General features: G+C 35.4%; 1 protein-coding gene across 1 annotated transcript; it reads right to left on the reverse strand.

Moving 5' to 3' along the window:
• Positions 1–249: 249 nt before the first annotated feature.
• Positions 250–12,117, reverse strand: LOC139959348 (uncharacterized). Its single transcript, XM_071956842.1, has 10 exons — positions 11,026–12,117; positions 10,231–10,313; positions 9,167–9,263; positions 8,212–8,286; positions 6,858–6,946; positions 6,290–6,363; positions 4,403–4,485; positions 3,114–3,197; positions 1,523–1,674; positions 250–370 (listed from the first exon to the last, which is right to left on the reverse strand). The coding sequence occupies exons 1-10, from the start codon at positions 12,115–12,117 to the stop codon at positions 295–297; spliced, it is 1,905 nt and encodes a 634-aa protein (XP_071812943.1). The 3' UTR covers positions 250–294.
• Positions 12,118–20,448: the final 8,331 nt, after the last annotated feature.

A 20,448-nucleotide genomic window follows, 5' to 3' on the forward strand; every position in this document is an offset into this window, starting at 1 on the left:
GATGTGGGGATGATATGAGAATAACGTGAGAGTGATGTGGGGATGATGTGAGAGTGATGTGGAGATGATTTGAGATTGATGTATAGTGATAATGTGGAAATAGTGTATGGATGGTGTGCGTATGATGTAGTGGGGGGGGGGGGGTGGGTATATGATCTAGGTAGGAGAAAGGATGATTCTTTATGCATTTTATTTCTAGTTCCAGATTTGCTTATCTTCGTATACCTGTCAACACGACCTTAACCTCGAGCACACGATAATATCAACAATTATCATTTAGTCACCCTCATAGGCTCATTGTAAACTTACCGATTTTATAATGTAAATCCACGGCGAGAAGACGCTTTCCTTCACCAACAAATCACCAGCTCTGAGGAAGGAAAATCCATGACTTGAATTTCATTATATAATTATGTTTGCTAAATATTCCCTTCTTCTTTTCAATAAAAACGAAAAAGCAAACATTCACTGGGCTGTATGAACAGATTTTTTTCCAGCACCTGCAGTTGTTCGATCTTGTATGTTACCTTTCCAGATAATTCGCTGATTGTACTAACCTTAATATACGACCACAAAAAAAAAACCCGTTTCACTGGGGTGCAAGTAGAAATAAGTGATGACGAAATGTGACGTCATCAGTTAGGTATGGTGGGTAGGTGGGTGGTTTTGTGGGTGGGTATATTTTGTATTGTAAATAAAATATTTGTTATTAAATGAGAGCTTTAAAGTTAGGTTTACTAGAATTCTCGAAACCAAAAGACGTGCCAGCTAATTTCTCGTGCAGTCAAACTGATTTCAATTAGGAGAAATCGATGAATTTTAGTTATAACCTTGTTTTAATTTTCGTATTTTGTCTTTCCTTTTTGCACTCTTTGACAAGAGCATGTTTACAAACGTCCAACTTGAGAAGATTTCGGAAACTAGATTATTAGTAAAATGAGGCATTTTGGTATTGTTCATTGTTTGAATAAATCTATGTACACGTTGCCACCGTGACAAATTTCATTGATAACTTGACGTTTTGGGCCTATAATATTTTCATTTTAAAATTGCTTTCACTGTCAATACACAAAATATAATTTTTCTAACTTCAGATGAAACTAAGAGAGAAATAAAAGAATGGACTGCATTCCTCCACACACACACACAGTGAACACACACACACAAACACGCAATTTAGTCTATAACACTACATATATTTCAAATTCTGTAGCTCCAAGCCTGGAGTCTTTTTATTTAATATCAAAAAGAGAAATTCGCGTTCGTTTTGGGATTAAAATTAAATAATATTCTTCCCGCCGTACTGGAAACACATTCAAATCATGGATATTAAAATGCCTTCAGGATACTTCTTTTAACATTTCTGTCATAATTATACATGATTTGATGTAAGTTTCCACCGCCATATTAATATCGTTAAAAAGGATTGATTGTCAAAATAGATTGAAAACCCTCGTTTGATTTTGTCGTTTCTTTCATTTTTAACAAAAAATCATGATTATTAATAAAGATAATATCTCACTTGAAGAAATGAAACAAGCAATCATTTGGATGATTTTGGAAGACGTTGATTGGCCAGTGCTTAAGGAAACGCAGTGACGTAAAGAAAGCATGTTGATCCGGATCATTGACATGCTTGATTCCCCCGGATACCATAAAAATATCTTCATAATCCTAAATAATGAGAAGAAAGTTATAAGCAAAAAATATCTTCATTAAAATTATAATAATCAAAAATAATAAAAAGACCATGAGAGTCGTGCAATTCCATTCACTATAAAGTTTTGTTTGTTGACAGGGGCGGCTGAGCAAGGTGACAAAGGTTTGTGTCAAACCTTATAAAATGCCCCCTTTTCATTAATTACGAATGCCCCGTTTTGTTATTAAATGTACCCTTTTCCACTTTCGTACTTTAAATGTGCCCTTTTGTTTAATAAGAATATTAACAGTACAAAATTATCTGAATGTAAAATATTTTGCTGAAATACATTTAAATAAAACTGGAAGTTGCGTTAATGAACGCACAGAGGGTCCATTTTGGGGATAACTTTGTGTTTTGCATTCAAAATCACAATATCAATTCAATACCCTAAGGTGTTTGTGCCCATTGACCCCCTCAGCCACTGCCTCTACGGTTTTGTTAAGGGATGCAATGATTACCGCTATCATAGGCAAGATTTGAAGATATGCAAATCATTTATGCATTGTGTTACAAAAGCTTTCAAATGACTTATCTTAATTGGTATACTTAAGTTTTATCACTAAAATATACCATTCACTTGGACACCTTACAACAATGTACTATTATCAAGAATCTTCTCAATAATAAATGCGATATCAAACTTTTGTTTCGGCTTTTTGGCTTTTTAATTAATTTTCACAAGTGGCCATAGAGACATGGATACATTATGACACTAGTTAGGAACATGAACTGTCATCTCCGTAAAATTTTGAATGATTGAAATTAACATCTATCGTCAATTCGTAAAGCTTAGGACGTACAATTCCATTACAGATGTATATGTAGCCTATATTCTTATTTGCATGTTAGGATGCAGGGTGATATTTGTTTATTGCTAAAGCAAACTACTAGCTTTTTGAACAAGAAAAATTACCTTGTACAGTCGAAATGTTTGCATAGCTGTCAAGGTTCTCGGCAGCTTTTTTTTCGGTACAAATATTATTTGAATAAGCGTTTTACATATTATTAATACAAAATAAAAACAGAGTTACTATAAAGCAATCGACTTCAGCGAATGTCTGTTAAGTCGTCCTTGTGAAATAGCGACAGAGAGAGATAAAAACTCTTTGCTATAGCATGTCGAATATAATGAATACCACGTTTTGACCTCATAATTCTGTCAAACGAGAATTCCCGCCCAAAAAATATCTTCTCCTTAACGAATATATCTCTCATGTTTTCCCCCTCGCCTTTGCTAATCTTCACTCTCCAATCAAGTAAATTGCCAAGAAAATACAGAATAAAACAAAACAAAGACAAGATGAAAAGGGAAAGAAGTTAGGGAAGAAAATTGCCACTGATTGAGAGATATACAATAACAAAGTGTTAAGCCCCCAGGGAAATGAGATGACCAAAAAAACTGTATACTCACTTGAACGGAAATACATAGTAATTGAGTGTCATCTTCGGTAAGGACGGTTGAGGCACGGCGTGTGTTGTTAAGAATAGCAAGTTCCTAAAACGAATTGTCAGTATTTAGTTAGACAAGGAAATTCGACATATTGATGATAAGGGATTACAGTTGTGTAAATATTATGTGTTTGGAAAATGTCGTTATAGCCAAACAGTATAACAATAAATCAATATATATGGTTTTGAGAGCTGTGAATTATAACATCTATGCCCAGACAGTGGTCTGAATAAGTATGTGAGCCTGTAGCGGGATTCGAACAGGGGTGGAGGGGATGGAGGGGGTGGAGGAAGGGGACATGGAGGGAGGGGATAGAGGGAGGAGAGGGAGGGAGGGGTGGGGTAATTGCGTAAATTAGCTGCTGTTCACAAATATTGTATACAGTTGTTTAATTATGTTTTTTGTTATATATGTTTCCTTGTTGATGTTATGTCAGAAATCAATGGACATTGTAAATATTTTTTTACTACTCCTTTAAAATTGGCTTTTTCAATTTAATCTGCATGTATTAGATTTGATTGATCGCAATCCTTTATTGAGTAATACTGGGGAAAAGGTATTTTATTTACAATTAATGGCTTAAACCCACAGGCGGTTGGACATTTTTTGAGAGATAGCAACAAGAAAACGAAACTGTATCAGCCCCATCATTGATATTATTCACCTGTCAAAACAGTGTTTCGAATTTGGTCAGCAATTTTAAAAACATCTGAATAATCCTTACAGTGAGATTTTAATTAATCAATCAATTAATCATGCAAACTAAGACATCCTTGCAGGTTATTGTTTTACCAAATTAATGTAATTGAGAGAGTTAATTAATTAATTACTTTGATTAAATTCTCAACATTTCGTCAGCGAAGGCGCTATTTTCATAGTAATATAAAACACATGTAAAAGTAAATTTTCAACATTTCATAATTGTCTATTTTGGCTTCACTATATAATTTATTTGATATGACATTTGACAAACTAAATCAATTAGTATACTGTTATCGGATTTTAGTATGTACTAAGCATTGACATTTTTTTTTATAAATTTCAAATCAAAGAGCTGTTTTAAGATATAATAAACATCTCGAATGCTCCTTTAAAAGCACAAACACGCAGATACACACAAATTCAACGATTCATTAACTACCTGTAAGAGTTTCTCCATGAGTGGACAATTAAAGATACGACGGCGATATTTGTACTCTCATCGATCGCACAAAATGATTGCTCACGAAATCAAATAAACATTGACTTACTCCGAAGCTGTCCCCTCGGTTAAGGTATGCAACAGCTTGTGGAGTCTTCTTACCGTCAGCCATGTTGAGAACAGAAACTACCACTAGAAGAAAAAAATTGTAGAGGGTCACGAGGGAAGTATAACGAGATCTGATTTTATGCGCATAATAATGAAACTTCTTGACAAAAAATTTGTGTCAAACATTCAAGACAACAAAAGCTTCAAACTTTAATGGTTTAATTGTTTGGAAACCGGTATATGTTTAATATGTACATTTTATGAGTATACATATATATTGATCGATTTATTTGGCAATTCATCGATCCATCCAAACTTGACCGATCAGGATGGAAGTTATTAAGTGCGTATAAAACCGACAGAGACATTGACAATGATGTAAGCTATAGGTATGATTATGAGACCCATATACATGGCTGTTAGTAGACGATAACACACATAAATGATACCTTTTTAAGAAACTTTACACAAGATAGAACTTACGTTTTTGGACAACAATTTGATCCAATCTTAACCCCACTGCTCATATATCGAGACTATAACCGCATGCATGTGATCAAGGCAGCATGCATGTGATCAAGGCGGCATGCATGTGACCAAAGGCGGCATGCATGTGATCAAGGCGACATGTATGTTGTCAAGGCGGCATGCATGTGACCAAGGCAGCATGCATGTGATCAAGGCAGCATGCATGTGATTAAGGCGGCATGCATGTGATTAAGGCGGCATGCATGTGATTAAGGCGGCATGCCATGAGATTAAAGACTGAAAAGCTATATATACACTATAACTCCTTTATTTGCATGAGGAATTTAAAGATGTTCTGGGTACTTTTTAAGGAAAGTCGCCCAAGCCTGGGCACGAATACCAAACAACTTAATCCATAGCGATCCCAGTCCCGTTACATCGAGACTGTAAGCGTGTGATTATGACAGGATTACGTCATGTGAGGGATCACAGGAAATCCCTTCTAAAGGGAATAGTTACAATATCGTTCGCGTGTATAGGTTAATGAGCTATCTATACTGTGCATTGTGTATCCTAATACACATAATCTAAGTTAAATGGCCCAGAAGCAGAAACTTTGTAAGAAAAGCTTACCAAGGTAGAGTCTAGACTCTAGACCATAATACCTAGCAACTTTATCCACTATCAACCCCATTTATACTTTACATCTAGACTTTAACCGACATGATGATCTAGACAGTGTTACGTCAACTAAAGTACCACGAGTCTCTTTAGACAGACAATAGATAATAGCCTAGATATAATCAGGTTAAATGTTGATGAGCAATCTAATACAAGTATCGTAAACTGTCTTGACAGAATACAGGCCGAGACCGATTAACCGATATAAAACATACTCTACTAAGTTTTATATGCCACTGACCGTTATATGAATGGTCTGAATCGAGATATAGTAAAAATTAAGTGTATTATTCCTTAATCAATGCGTTTCAGATGATCCTTCATTAAATTTAAATTAAAGAGATTTTATTTTATTTTGAGGTGGTGAAAGGTTTTTCCGACAGTCTAGGTTGCCTGAGTATGGGCAAGTCAAATAACTTTAGGCTATTTTTCTTACATCGTCGAAAGATGATTGGATTAACTCGCGAATCATTCAATTTTCTTCCATCCTTGAGGGAAATCAATGATGTCCGTAAATGTGTGCCACAAACGTCGGTGTCGGTGTAGTATGGATGTGTGTATGTATTTATGTATATGTATATGTATCTAGGCCTATATATCTATGTTAATATGTGTGTACATATGTATGTATAAATATAGTTATATATACATATAATTATATATATATAGTTATATATATACATATATAGTTAAATATATATATAGGTATATATATTTTTGAAAGACCACGGATACTTACACGTGCCATATAATATAAAGTAGAAAGTTGTCGGAGGATGGCCTTGTCTCACGATCGCTCTTCCTGGTCCGAATCTGTGGAATACGAACGTTTGGTAAAGAATTTGCAAAAGCTAGTTTAGAATCCCCTATACCGGTTTGAGATACCGGGGGGGGGGCAAGATTCAGCTTAAATTTCAATGGCTTTGTAAATGTCCGTCGGTGGAAGGGCACAACTCGGTATACTTCTGGGGACTTTAATCCTCAGAAAATTGAATGGCTCGCTTCCCACCCATGGGATGGGGTAAGTGTTATAGATCTGTTGAAGTTATAAAATGTTCACCATGTATAGTTTGCAATGCGTTAGTAGTCAGCACGTTGAAATATCAGATTAACATTTAACAAATAATTCATCAAGATAGCTGTGATGGTGGAATAAGCTATTTTCTGTCCAACTATATCTAAAATGAAAGTGAATGAGAGAGGATATGCTCGATAGAAAAATGGAACACAGGAAAGAAACATGATAAGTTGTAAAGTTAGTAAAAAAAGATATAGGAAGATTGTCAAGTAATGGAAATTTTGCTCACTCTTCCAGCCATCCTACTCTGCATAGTTTTACTTGCATTCTGATTGGATAAGTGGCGAAAGCCCGGATGTTACGTAGGGCGATCTGAACCTGTGGAAAGTCAAAAGTATCTTCATATTAGTTTGAGCGTTACGCAACAAAATAGCAACTCAGAAATTTCAAAATGTCTGACATATTCTTCCTCATTTGCAATAAGAACGAAGTACTAGCAACAGGCGCGATTTTTAGTTTGGACTTTTAATGGATTTTTCTACCAACTTGTATCAAACCTTCCAAAATAAGCTCTAATAGTTGTATTTTAGTTCAACCTTGACAATGTACAATGTGAAAAGTTTGTTGTTTATATTGTATTATTTTGTGATGGGTCCAAACTATAAGTACTGTTTTACATACAAGTCTACCCCGCCGCCACTATCCGATGTCCACTCGTTATAAAGACGCCACCAACTTAGCCATCTAGCTTCATAAATGTACCACAGTTGAATAGTATCCAGACCTGCCACTGTGTACAGTCTTTTGTAATTACGGCGCTTTTAAGTTTATATTGTTTTAAGTTACAGAGTCAGCTGTTTGACTACTCAGTTGCTAACTATAGTCCCCTTTTGTTTTAAGTTCGTACAATTTTTTTGTTGGTTTATTAAGTTTGACCATTGATTGGCCGTATCGAGTGTTGTATTTCAACAGTATGCTATATTAATGTGCCATTTTTCATCCTTATATATTTCACACTAAGTTGACTTTCCACATTGAACCCTAATTGCCTTAATACAATTCCTTTACCATTATAAAGTAATGTGCATCAATATTATTGTTGTCTATTCCTTTTGACTCCTATGCCATATTCCTTGCAACTTCCTTGACAAAAGTATGTTTTGAAGTCCTTCACAGACTTTGGATGCTAAATCCCGTCTCAATGATCTCGGCCAGTGTCATCCCTCTGTTCATAAATTCTGTTGCGACTGATAGAGTAACATTTTTATTACCACCACGCTCCGGTCACACATACAAGGCAGTACCTTTAATTTACAGTCTAATGGATGTTTAAGGTATCGAATGGTCCATTATCTCGCAATAATTCACAATAAAACCATGATGTTTTTTCCACCCTTAAATTTACACGTGTTTACGTTTTACTAAAAATAGATATTTTCACCCAAGTCAAACCTCCATCTTCCGCTCTCACTTGCCGTATTTCAGTATACATCAATTAGCATGAAGTAATATATAGTCAAAGAAAAAGAAAAAAGGCCTTTGGCGAAGAAAAAGCAAATGTCCACTTATTTTTGTTGTCTCCTTTTCTCTGTTTCTACGTTTTTTTTAAGTGAGCGGTGATTTGAAGAAAAAGCAACACTTACGTATTGTAATTCTTTCTCAGTTCTTTCGGTTGGGTGTTTCTGAAGTATCAGCTTGGCCTCATCTGATAACCGTTGCTATGGAAACAAGAAGAAATGACCGACTCTATATACATATATATATGCATGTTATTTCGAACCTCGTGATGCGGTACTTTTAAGTTTGTAAACACGCTTTACGGATGCTAAATCACGTACTGAAGCATTTAATGGTGTCAAAATAGCCCAAAAGTTCGATATGAATAATTCGTGAGCTAATGATAAGGTCAATGCCAACTTGCAAGGAAATACATTTAGGCAAGTAGAAGAACACTTTAAACACCTCTGTAGGACTCATCTTCAACTGTTGGTCAACTATCCTCTTGAAAAATAAAAGAGAATTCACTTCGCAGAAGCATAGGCCTACTCATTTGCATTGTGGGAATTGATTTCACATAGTTACGGACAAATCATACGACTCTTGTAATTTTCAGTGACCTTGTTGTAGTTCGCTGTTTTGCAGAATATTTCAATTTGACAATTCCGAAAATATGATATTTACAGAGAAACAAAAGGACTGACATATCCTATTGGATTCATGCACACTACTTCTGCGATATGGTTAAGCCTGTGCAGAATGTCTTTGTTCAAATTAAAACGCATCCACTAGTTCTTTCGTTGTTGCGTTGGTGCGTTCGTTCCTTCGTGCATTTAGCTATACACCCAATCCCAAGGGATCGGTTACAGAGTGGGAAGTCCTGGGTCAGGAAAGAGATAGGGTTCCTTTATAATGGACTCTAGGAAGTATGGTTTAATTCTTCCCCTGCTAAATGTTATAATATCCCCCGATTGAACGTTTTCGCCCATCCACCCCCTCCCCTTCCCACTTCCAGCCTCCTTTGTGTTTCCTCTCAAATTGTTTCAGTGATGACAATATGGTGACGTCATAGAGTGACTACTATACTACGGAAGCCCTTACCTGCCGTTGAGCTTTGTAATAATCAGGATCAAACATGAGTGTTCCTCCGCTGGACAAATGACCGAGAGGAATGTAGGTGGTCTTTTCTTTAGCAGCTCTTTAAGAGAAGAAAAACAAACAAACAAAAAAAACAATAAAAGAAAATAGAAATTAAAACAAAAAAAAAGAGATAGAATAGGAAAGAAGTAACATTCATGTTGTAAAATAATATTAAGACTCATGCTTTTCTGTTTATTTTTAAAACAAATATAAAAACAAAAATGGCGAAGACGGTTTATAGCATAGGTATATAACTGACCTGTTCTTACTTTACATGTAAGAATTGTGGGATTTAGCACATTCATGTTACGTAAAGCATCTACGAAATGACATATATATCAGCGTGTTGACATGTGAACTGCAACACAACTACTTAGCAACTTTGATCATTTTGTCACGATAACACTTAATTGTTACTTGTAAACTACAGTATTATTATCTTTGTTGGCGTGTTGCCAAGGTTAGAGTCACACGTACAGCATCATAACAATTTAACATGTGTGTTTCATCAAGTTGTCTTGAATATGTTATAGTACGAATGCCCATTAGTGCCAAACAAAAAATATTGTTACTTCGTAATTACGAATTGTTATTTTGTAGATGCGAATTAATAATTCGTAATTACGAATTAATAATTACGAATAAATGATTCGTAATAACGAAATAATAATTAGTTATTACGAATTAATTAATCGAAATTACGAAATAATAATTCGTTATTACGAAATAATAATTCGTAATTACGATGTTAACATATATTTGTGTTCGGCAGTAATGGGCTTACGTGTTATTGTGTATTTGAGAAGTTGATGTCATAGTAACATAACATTATTTTTACCTTTAGTATATACCTTCAGTGCCACGGCAAATAATAGTATTGCGTTGGGAAAATAGTGCATAATTGCACATCTGTGTGTCTGTCTGTCTATCTGTCTATCTGTCTGTCTGTCTGTTTGTCTGTCTGTTTGTCTGTACGTGTATCTTACATTTTATAATCAGACCAACAACTAGAGCTTTTCACTTACTTCAACAAACTCCAGAGACATAATTTCACACAGATTTTTACAATCCTGACTGCTCGACGAAATCTTTCCAAAGCAACTGCTCTCTGTGTCCAAGAAAATTTGCATAATAGTCACGTGTGTGAGGAGGTATATTGTCCCACTGTACACAAACTTTGAAGTATCACTTTCCTGTTAATTCTGGAAGTTTCTGAAATTTTTTTTAAGTTTCAAACCATAAGGGAGTTTAATAAACTGTATGGGAACAAACATAACTTTATTTTTCAAGGAACTTCATGATTTCCAGAAATTATGGGGAAAATACATATTTCTCAGCTATTATTTTGATTACTGATATTTTGTAGGTTGTTGTGCTACAATTCTTCCACCACAATATGCATCTTAAAAGATCGTTGTAATCGCATCAATGAATTGGTAAAGTTCAAATGCATTTCTCGGAATTCCCAAATAAGTAACAGTATGGTGATGTATGTCAATCTGGCTTAGCAGTGCATATTTATATGTTAATTTGATTTAGCTTCAGTAAGTTCAGATGAAGAAGAAATAGAAGAAATAGGTCAATTATATCTGATTTCTTGTTTCTGTAAAGGTTCAACCCCTCTTTTTTATCGGGGGGGGGGCATGAGGAGGGTAATAATTCTGGAATGGATGGAAATAAAATAAGACACTGCATTTCAACCTGCGTTGAACATATAAATCTCATTGGCCTACTTGTTGTTTAAACATGTTGATCTCATTCATCTAAATGGCCCTTTAAAGGCACTGTACATTTGAATCCCTCTTTTTCATCATAATCACCTTCTGTTTCTGTTTTTCAATGACGAGCTGAAAGTCACGTGCCATAGACTCCCCTCGGCGGGTGTTTCTCCTCGACCGGTTATCCATTATCTGTTCGCCTATGACGTCATCACCCAAAGCGATAGACTGTCGTCTGCTTCGATAGAAAGGCACTGCGAGCGATGACCGCCTTTTTCTCGCCAATTCGCGGGGCGTAGCTTCGACGCCTTCATGCGTTAACAGAGAACCTCGTCTCAACGACTTCCGATGTTGATACGATCTCATATCAGGTGAATCAAGATCGTCGCTCGTATCGAAATGCCCAGTTTGGACAGAATGTGCGATCATTTTTGATAAAATTACAGAATTTCGCCTGTCCTTTTTTGCCTTTAACTCTGCATCGTTTGAAAAGTTCGAGTACTTCTCCGATCTCCTTGTTTGCAAAGTACCTGTCTGAATGTTGCCTTCGCTATGAAATTTTCGTCTCGATTTTACGAGAACTGCCTCGGATTTGACAATTGTCTGTTTTTCATTTAGTTTTAGAGGTAATTGTTTGCCCGTAGTCAGAATGACAGTATTTTTTCCCTGTCTTTGTTCGAATCGTCTAAAACCTCGCGGATGATCAAGTACTTCCTTTTGATCTGTTACAGTGCAAAGTACACCGGTGGGAATTGTTAATATGCTCCCTTTAGCAATTTTGACCTTTCTGGCGTTCCTTATCTCCTTTATCCGTTTCTGCAGTTCTGATAGAGAATCCAGTGATGACGTATGAGATGCGATTGAGATCGCATCAGAATTGTCTTCTTCTTCTTCTTCTTCTTCTTCTTCTTCTGTATCGCTGCCAGGTTGACCAGATATGCGCGCAATATTTGCTGACATTTTGGTTGATTTTCGTGGTTGATCGCGAGAATGAAAAAACAGTCTATTTTCATTGGGAATATTTTGATGACGTTGAAATGAAGTAGAAGGCCGTCTTTTATTAACGATAATCGAATATCGCCTTCGATGACCAGTCGTTTTATTTAACGGACTATCGTCAGTGGATGTATTTCCCATCTTGTCTTCAAAACGTTCCCAGCCGGGCATGTCATTTTCATCGCAGTTACCTTCCATAATTAGGTGTTTAATAATCCCTACTTTCTGAGAAGAGGTGAAATAACAAAAAAATGACATGGTGAAAATGTAGTGAGCTAAAATAAGTAAAGAATATTAATTGAATAAATCACTTACATCATTCTGACAAATATCCTATTGTTAAAAAATTCAGATTTCCCCACTGATTTCGTTGGATCTTGCCTGATGTAGTCAAGCTACTTAAATGGATAGATCAGGTGAAAAATATATTTTTGGCTAATCAGAGAGGCATATTCTATGAATCTTTTTTATTATATTTTTAATTTTACATTCAATTCCTGCCCAGCGTCGTCGAGATAACAGCATTAGAAGTTGAAACGTTTTCTACCAAACGTGAATATGAATGATACCGTAGGAATCTCATAGAAGCACATTCACAATTTTTCATGTTTTCTTCAAAGTTTAGGATTGCGTGGGGGGGGGGGGTGCTAGAGCCAAAACTGATCTCATTAAGACATCGCATTATCAGTTAACCATAACATGCCTTGATCCGGGCGCATTTACACTTAGCTCTGATCCTCCCTGTGCACGGCGAGTGCTTAAGCGGAAGCGGCTTCCAGACGTATTGCGAAAGAGCAGCTCACGAGCATGCGCACTAAATGTATAAAACTTGTCTGATCTTCGACGAACGTAAACACAAACACATGTGTAGGTTGTGTTATCATAATAAAGAATGTCGTTGTGTAGTGTATACAATCGAATCAGCACATCACATGTACTGCGAGAGAGAAAGCTAGGCCTTGCCTAAGAATTCTACATCTTGACTCCAACATTAAGATCTCGGGTCACCGTTGATCCTAGAGCATTTACACTACAAAGCCTGATCTCTTGCTCGGGATATGATCCTCCCCCCCCCCCCTCCTTGCCAAGAACAAAATCGGAGTATCGGATCCGGATCTGATCTGCATTTACAATTCAACCCTTGATCTTGAGCAGAGGATCTGATCCTGAGCAGGGGATCAGATCCGACTCAAGTGTAAAAGCAATCTTAGGCTGATTTTAGTCGACTATTTGTGTTCTAATCGCAAAGTTCAATGTTGTGATTATTTAGCAAATGAATGAAAAAAAGCCAGATTACCTTTCTTCAATGGAACTTTGTAGAATTCTTTCAAGACTTTGTATACAAGATATCGTATTTCGTTATAGGTATAGTTATCACATATAGGCATAATTCGGATTTGAAACTATAGTAAAATGTCCGCCAAAAGCGAAATGCAGATTTAACTCTTAAAACTTAAACATCCTGCATGCTATGAATGTACGATCGTGTTGCGTCGCAAATGTTAGTAGTTTATAACTATAGCAGTTAACACATTTCATATACAAAGAGGTGGATTTTTTTCTTTGAGACGAAAATGTCAAGAAAATGTGATCAGTTATTTATGTTTCATAATTAACCTCATTTATTAGATCGCTTCAGATGATTATGTCAATGATTGGCTTACATACTTTATCAATTTAACACTTTAAAGTAAACTTCTCGTGAAATATTTACGATGATATAAAGAAGGTCGTTTTGACAATTATGTTTGGCAAAACTCTATATTTACGTGAATATAAAAATAAATACTTACGGACACGTGTAGCAGGAAAATTAGGTTAAACAACAGAAAACATGAAATGCTGGGCTAATATACATGACAATGATGGACCATTCCCGATAAAAAGAGGTTTGGATAAAACAAAACAAAATACTAGATATCAATGTTATTCGTCTATCTTGACTTAATGTCAGTTATTTTGCGGGCGAAAAAGAAACACAGAGATTATTGATTTCCCTTTATCATTTGCGATTGTTTTGTGACCAAATTAATATATAAATATATATATATATATATATATATATATATATATATATATATATATATATATATATATATATATGTATATATATATATATATATATATATATATATTTATATATTTATATATATATATATATATATATATATATATATAGGCTATATGATGAAAACTTTATAGAATACACCCAAATCAGTCCAAAAGCTGCTTGAATCTTCTTTTCACAAATTTTCTATGAATGTACATACATTTTTTAGGACTTCTTACACCAAGATATCTTTGTAAGTTTTAAAGCCGTCAGTCTTACAGTTAACACATACTAATGGTGTTTGTGAGCAGGAGGTTAAAAGGCGCTGTAAAAGTACGTCATGATGTTTATGAGAGATGCATACATTTTCTGGTATATAGGTAAAAGTTTATGTTGAGATTCCTTTAATATACACAAATATTATGCCAATCAGGTATTAATTTACATTATGGATACATTGTTCTTAGAAGATGAATGCAGTGGCGTATAGAAACGGTTTACATAGGCCTCGCCTTAAAAGCAGAGCTGGGGACATGCAACGTTACTTCATCTAACAATACATAATTGCACTTGACACAAGGCAAAACAAATTCACAGTATTGAAAAATAAACAGGCAACCATGATAATTCTGGTATTGAACTCAACCAGGCTAACAAGACTAAGCATATTGTTACTCATTCAACTAATCATGAAAGAAAGCATATCTGCAGTTTGTTGTCCTATTTGGCTCAAACTTTCGAAATTAAACCCTTGTAAGCCCCTGGGCATTTGGGCGGCCTGGTTCAATGAACCGCCTGATTATCATTTTGCTACGCCTCTGACGACATAGCCATATCTTTCAGAACACCATCCTATTATGTGGTACAGGAACCTGTTGGCCTCCCATATTTAAACACTTTTTCTGTTTTGGAGTTTACATCCTCTGTCAATGGAAATCCAAAGCACGCATATACAACAAAGATACTACCCAGCGCACTGCGAAATTGTTGTAAAAAAGAACTGTGAAAATGTGTCTTTCAACAAATTTAAAGACTCATGCAGTGTTTTCCCCTCTAAGTTTGCAAATACGTTTAAGCATGTAGCTGCATGCTTTAAGAAATACAATTTGTTTTCTCAAGAAATGATATCAACATATTAGTTCAAAGATTGTCTGTTAGTGTTAGACAAAATGGCCGAGATAAACGTCATAAATAAAAAAAAAACATTATCGTTAATGAGAGAAGCAATTATCTTACACACCCGAGGTGCCAATGAATTATTTGCGATTCTCCAACCTTATAGGAGGAAAGAAGCAGCATCTCCTAAAGAGACAATCTCCATATATTTCTCCTTGGTTATTTTATTTATTTATTTTCTCTCTCAACCTCTCCATCTTTCCCTTCTTTTCTCTAAATCATAGCCCACCAATTAATTGTGGAAGAGACGTTCCCCGCAGTGTTCAGAGTACATATCAAATGACATAATAAACATTTAAACAAGAATGTTCATTCTACTCAGACAACATAAGTGTGACATTCGTATAGTATCCTGATTGATTCGTCCTGGCTTTCATTTCAACGTTCAGAGAATGTACTCTTGGGAAATATATTGGGGACCGCTTTTTATCTTTGATATGAAGTTAGTGACGGAAACTTCATTATAGTCATTTTGATTGTCAAATTACCAAAACAAAATGGAAATGTGAGGCCTAGTATTACACCTACTCTTGACCCCAAATCATTTCTCGTGCACATGGAATTCGCGTCAGGCAGCTCTGTCCATGTGATTCCTTAAAGAACCACTTTTAATCAGAATTATAGTCTTGCTTTGTCATACCCCAAGAAATAAAATTGTAAGTGCTAGACCAGTATTGAACCTACAGAGATTCCATTTTCAAAGATATTCAGCTTTTTGTCGTGTTAATTTCTCTGGTATGCTCCTTTAAGGCTAAATTAATGATGACGTCAGCTTCCCGGTATACAGGCCTTAACGTTAATGTTATTTTCGTCTTCATCTTTTATTATAATAATAACTCAATCAAATGATGTTATTTGAACTTAATATTAAAAACAAAGCACCAATGTAGGACATTGTAACACTAATTGCCCAAGACAAATTTGTACTGGCATTTGTAAACAAGTTATTGAGAACGTTATTAGTCTTATGTTTTCCATTGACTTATGAAGTTTTGTGTTACATCTGAGGAACTGACATAACTGCTAGTGTGTTATAACACGTGGTCCACATATTTAAATTCATCAACCTCGGATGCTTAAAGGATCCTTCCTCAGAAATGGAAAAGTGGTATAGAAATGCAACCTCGAATGATAGCAGTTAACGTACTGTAACATATGAAATTTGATTTTTTTGGCTTACGTCGTCCATTTAAAACAAGACCAGGATTTGATATCCTTTATTCTATCAAACACAAGACAGTTTTCTACATTATTCGTATTATCAAGTAAAACAACCACTAGGCCTATATATGTGTTTTGCGACATCCGAAAGTGTTTTTTTTTTTTGGACTGAGAAAATTGAGGGATATAAGTTTTTTGTTAAATGTGGGTTTGGTGCTCACAACAATTTACCAGTCATGAATTTTTGTACTTATATTTCGCATAATTTCTGCCACTAAAGTATACATGAAAGAAATTCTTCTGTCATATAATCTTAATTTGTCCTTCTTAGCAGATTGGTAGTGTACGAGTACAACAGCATGACTACACGAGTACAAGTAGAATTCGAGAGCAAAGGGCGAAAGTTGACAAGTTGAGTACAAAATTCACACTTTCAAATGTCAAATCTTGGCCACTGTAGCATCTACAAAACCAAACAATCTTCTGGGAAAGTTTCCTAAATCCTAAATCCTATTTTGGCTCCTGTTTTTTCTTACAGCTTCACACGCCACTGGTAGGTTATAATGATAAAGGTTAACATGGACTCTGCAGAGATTACCAATTTATTTTGTTACTGAAGTTGCTTTTTTTTCTCTTCTACTTTTACAGAAGTATGACTAATTTCTACCCCCCCCCCCCTCCTCTACTTCCCCTTGTGTGGATGTTTGTTTCCAACTCGTTGTCTATGCAAACAAAGTCTTTTTTATGCAAACAAAGGTTTTTTAGAAGGATATAAATTAAAATCAGTCACGAGCGAAAACGTGACATTTGCTTCAAAAATTCACCAATCTGATTATTTCCTTTATTTAAATACTGTTGATGAAAACATACTACTAAGCCTGGAAATCTTACCTTGCTCTGAGAATATATATATGTATATATTTTCTCTCTCTCTATCTCTCTTCAAGTTGCTCTTCATCAAATATACAAAAAAAAAAAAGTCTGCCGAATTGGCGACGATGATATATTTTAATGATATTTCCTAGTACTGTATTAACGGCAACGGTTATGAAGGGTATGTAGGATCATGGTAGGATGTACCAACGCACACAAAAATAGCCTCACTAACATTACATTACAAGGAGAACAAAAACTGAGCAAATATTGTGGGCTGGTTACTATAGGGCCGAAGGGAGTCAATTACGGGGTCATGAATAGGGTACAAGGAGAGAACAAACAGGACTAATTGTGGCATAAAGGCTACTTGGTAAATATATCCGTTCCACTACTACAACCATGGATGGAGACTCTTTTGATAGCAAAGATACTTAAAGCTAAACGCTGTATACGGTGCTGAATAAACGTAAACTTAAAGGTGGTGATCGTTGCATCATGTGACGTCAGAAATGAATATGCAACACGGTAGATGTCACTTCTGCCGCCGTGTTTTTAAACACTAAAAGGTTTCACGTACAGCACATATTCTGCAATTGCACTCTCAAACATAATGTGTCATTTTTTTCTTTCTTTCTTGGGAGTCCTTTACCTTGTTAAGCCTGAATTGGCTTTTTAGAGGACTTCCCTCCACATGTATATATTTATTACCTGTAGAAAATCAAATAAATCAAAATCAAAATGAAAAAATCAAAGTATTTTCTAGTACGAATTTAAGTAAGATACCCTGTCACCTTTTTTGTTGTCAGTACTGAAAGTAGGCCTAAAGTTGGGGGGGGGGGGGTGGGAGGACCGGTGATCCAGCAAACACCACAATGATCCGGGGGTCTAACAAAACGGTCCTGATGTGTGTTCTGGAGTATTGTTTATAGTACGCTATTTGATATGTATGAACAATAGGATCGATGGAATATTACGCATTTGTTAAATATGAATAAACTTGATGACGCGTTTTTGAACAACAAGTTTTAAACAAAATGTCATTATACGGTTAACCGCTAACAAGCTAACGTGATTCGCACATGCATGTATGATAATTTTTCGTGGAAACGATTATCGGCATGTTTGGCTTTCATTTCTTGACTGCGAAGCAATTTTTCTTTATGTATGTTTGTATGTATTTTAGTTCCTCCTGCAAGGAGGAACTCGCGAAGAAGCCATCATTGGCTTATCAAAGCCGCAAGCTGACCGAAGTCAGTCTCTTACATTCATATTTAACGTCCATGATTATGAATTGTAAATTGTCAACAACTTTGTAAATGGACGACATACATTAATCTTAGAGTGACTCGAACCGGGGACCTTATGATTGAAAGGCACCGGCGTTAACCATTGAGCTAACACTCCTTTTTATTGGATCGGATCGGATTTTATCGGATCATGGTATCCCTTTAAACATTGGACGTCACGATGTCAAAGACAACCGAGCCTAAAGGTTAACAGATCACCACGGTTAACCGCTCATGAGCCACCTGAAAGATTCTTCGATAACATGAAATGATACAAGCGATAAAAGATTTAATTTAGTAATTTAAAGCCTTTCGGTTTTATTTGCTTGACATTACCTTCTCTCATTGCTTCCTTCATTTTCAATTTCAAACAATGTCCCTTTTACTATCCAGGATATATGCTTGTGGTTAGGTAAGAACATTGTCTTAACGTGTTCGCTTTGATACGGGTAGCTCCTGTAGGATGCTCCCCACCCCCTCCCCTCCCCCACACTTCTTGTCTTTCACCTCCCTTCTAGTAAATCACACATCATTGTAACATCTTGACACCCTTTGATCGGAATGGCATATAGAATGGGACCCCCCCACCCCCCCCATCAGAGTTTTAAAAAAATGTTTGATGAAAACAAATCGATAGTAGGCCTACTAATTAATTTTAATAAATAATTGTCAACACAATGAAGAATATATAATACTGAAGAAGGAGGGAACCGGGACCTCTATAGAATCCTTCAAACAAAAGATATATTTCGTTTCGTAAAACAAAAGTTTTTTAAAATCTACTTATTCATGCTCTCTAGCACATTCGTTGTGATATATATATATATATATATATATATATATATATATATATATACATATATATATATATATATATATATATATATATATATATATATATATATATATATATATATATATATATATATATATATGTATATATATATATATATATGAAAATCATTATCGAAATTTAAACAGACTTGAATAAAGCCAATAACTAATCGAAAGAATAAATGAATATCAATCAAAAAAGGAAGGTGAAGCCGAACTCAAAATAAATTCAACTAAGAAATCCCTTGGTAATATGACAAGTATTATTTTAATCAATTATCGAACAACTTGGACTGCATTTCACTTTATTATGAATATTTGGAGATCGTATTTAATTTCATTTCATTTGAAGCGGTCTTCGTTTTACTTTCATGTTCAAAATGAGGATTTATCAAATACCTAATAATAGACCTCTACCTCAAGTTCTGCAAACATGTACTTCTATATCGTGATTAGCATTCGCTATAACAAAGACTTAAATAATACAAAAGATCTCCTAAATATTGTCTTTAACACCATGTCTATAGTCCAAGCTAGCGTTCCTGTATTCTGAGCATCGATTCTGAGGGGTGGGATGGATGGGGGGTGGGGTGAGCTCTGATGACTCGTTGCTTGGTCCTCATGGAAGATCCTGGGTCGTGGGCTTTTGCGGACCACAGCTCTATGATATAATATGATACTAGACATGTTTTACACGAAATAAGGTTTCGAAGAAAAGGCAAACATTGTTTATTTGTACCATGTAGTGGCTCTGTTTTAATTGCTTCTTGGTTCAGCTGATTATCATGTATTGCCTACCCGTGTAAAGCTTTATGAAAATTCTCCCTGTACCTACATATACCTATCAGAATAAAATTATGTAAGAAGAGAATGAATGCGTAGGAAGTCTCAATTCTAGATTGTAACTTTTTACTCCTATATACAAAGGGATGGCACAAGGGTTAGGCACAGTATAAATCTTGAGATGTTGATTTTAGACCATTAAGAACAATAAACTATAAGTCCAGGATAAAGGGCATCAACCACCACTTTTGCTATGGTTGAGGGGGAGGGGCTTAGATGTTATATCGCCCTGGAACAGGGGTATTAGAGGGGGTAAAATGATGGGTACCTTGGAATTTCAGGCGTATTGCGTAATCAATGGCG

Source organism: Apostichopus japonicus, chromosome 19 (genome assembly GCF_037975245.1).
Source record: "Apostichopus japonicus isolate 1M-3 chromosome 19, ASM3797524v1, whole genome shotgun sequence".
NCBI classification, from domain to species: Eukaryota; Metazoa; Echinodermata; class Holothuroidea; order Aspidochirotida; family Stichopodidae; genus Apostichopus; species Apostichopus japonicus.

Bases quoted from the DNA above. Each gene is read 5' to 3' on its own strand.
- LOC139959348 (XM_071956842.1), bottom strand. From the start codon at position 12,117: ATGGAAGGTAACTGCGATGAAAATGACATGCCCGGCTGGGAACGTTTT. The intron at 1,675-3,113 runs GTGAGTATACAG...CTCATTATTTAG, and splicing joins TACTATGTATTTCCGTTCAA to GATTATGAAGATATTTTTAT. The intron at 371-1,522 runs GTGAGATATTAT...TTCCTTCCTCAG, and splicing joins TGCTTGTTTCATTTCTTCAA to AGCTGGTGATTTGTTGGTGA.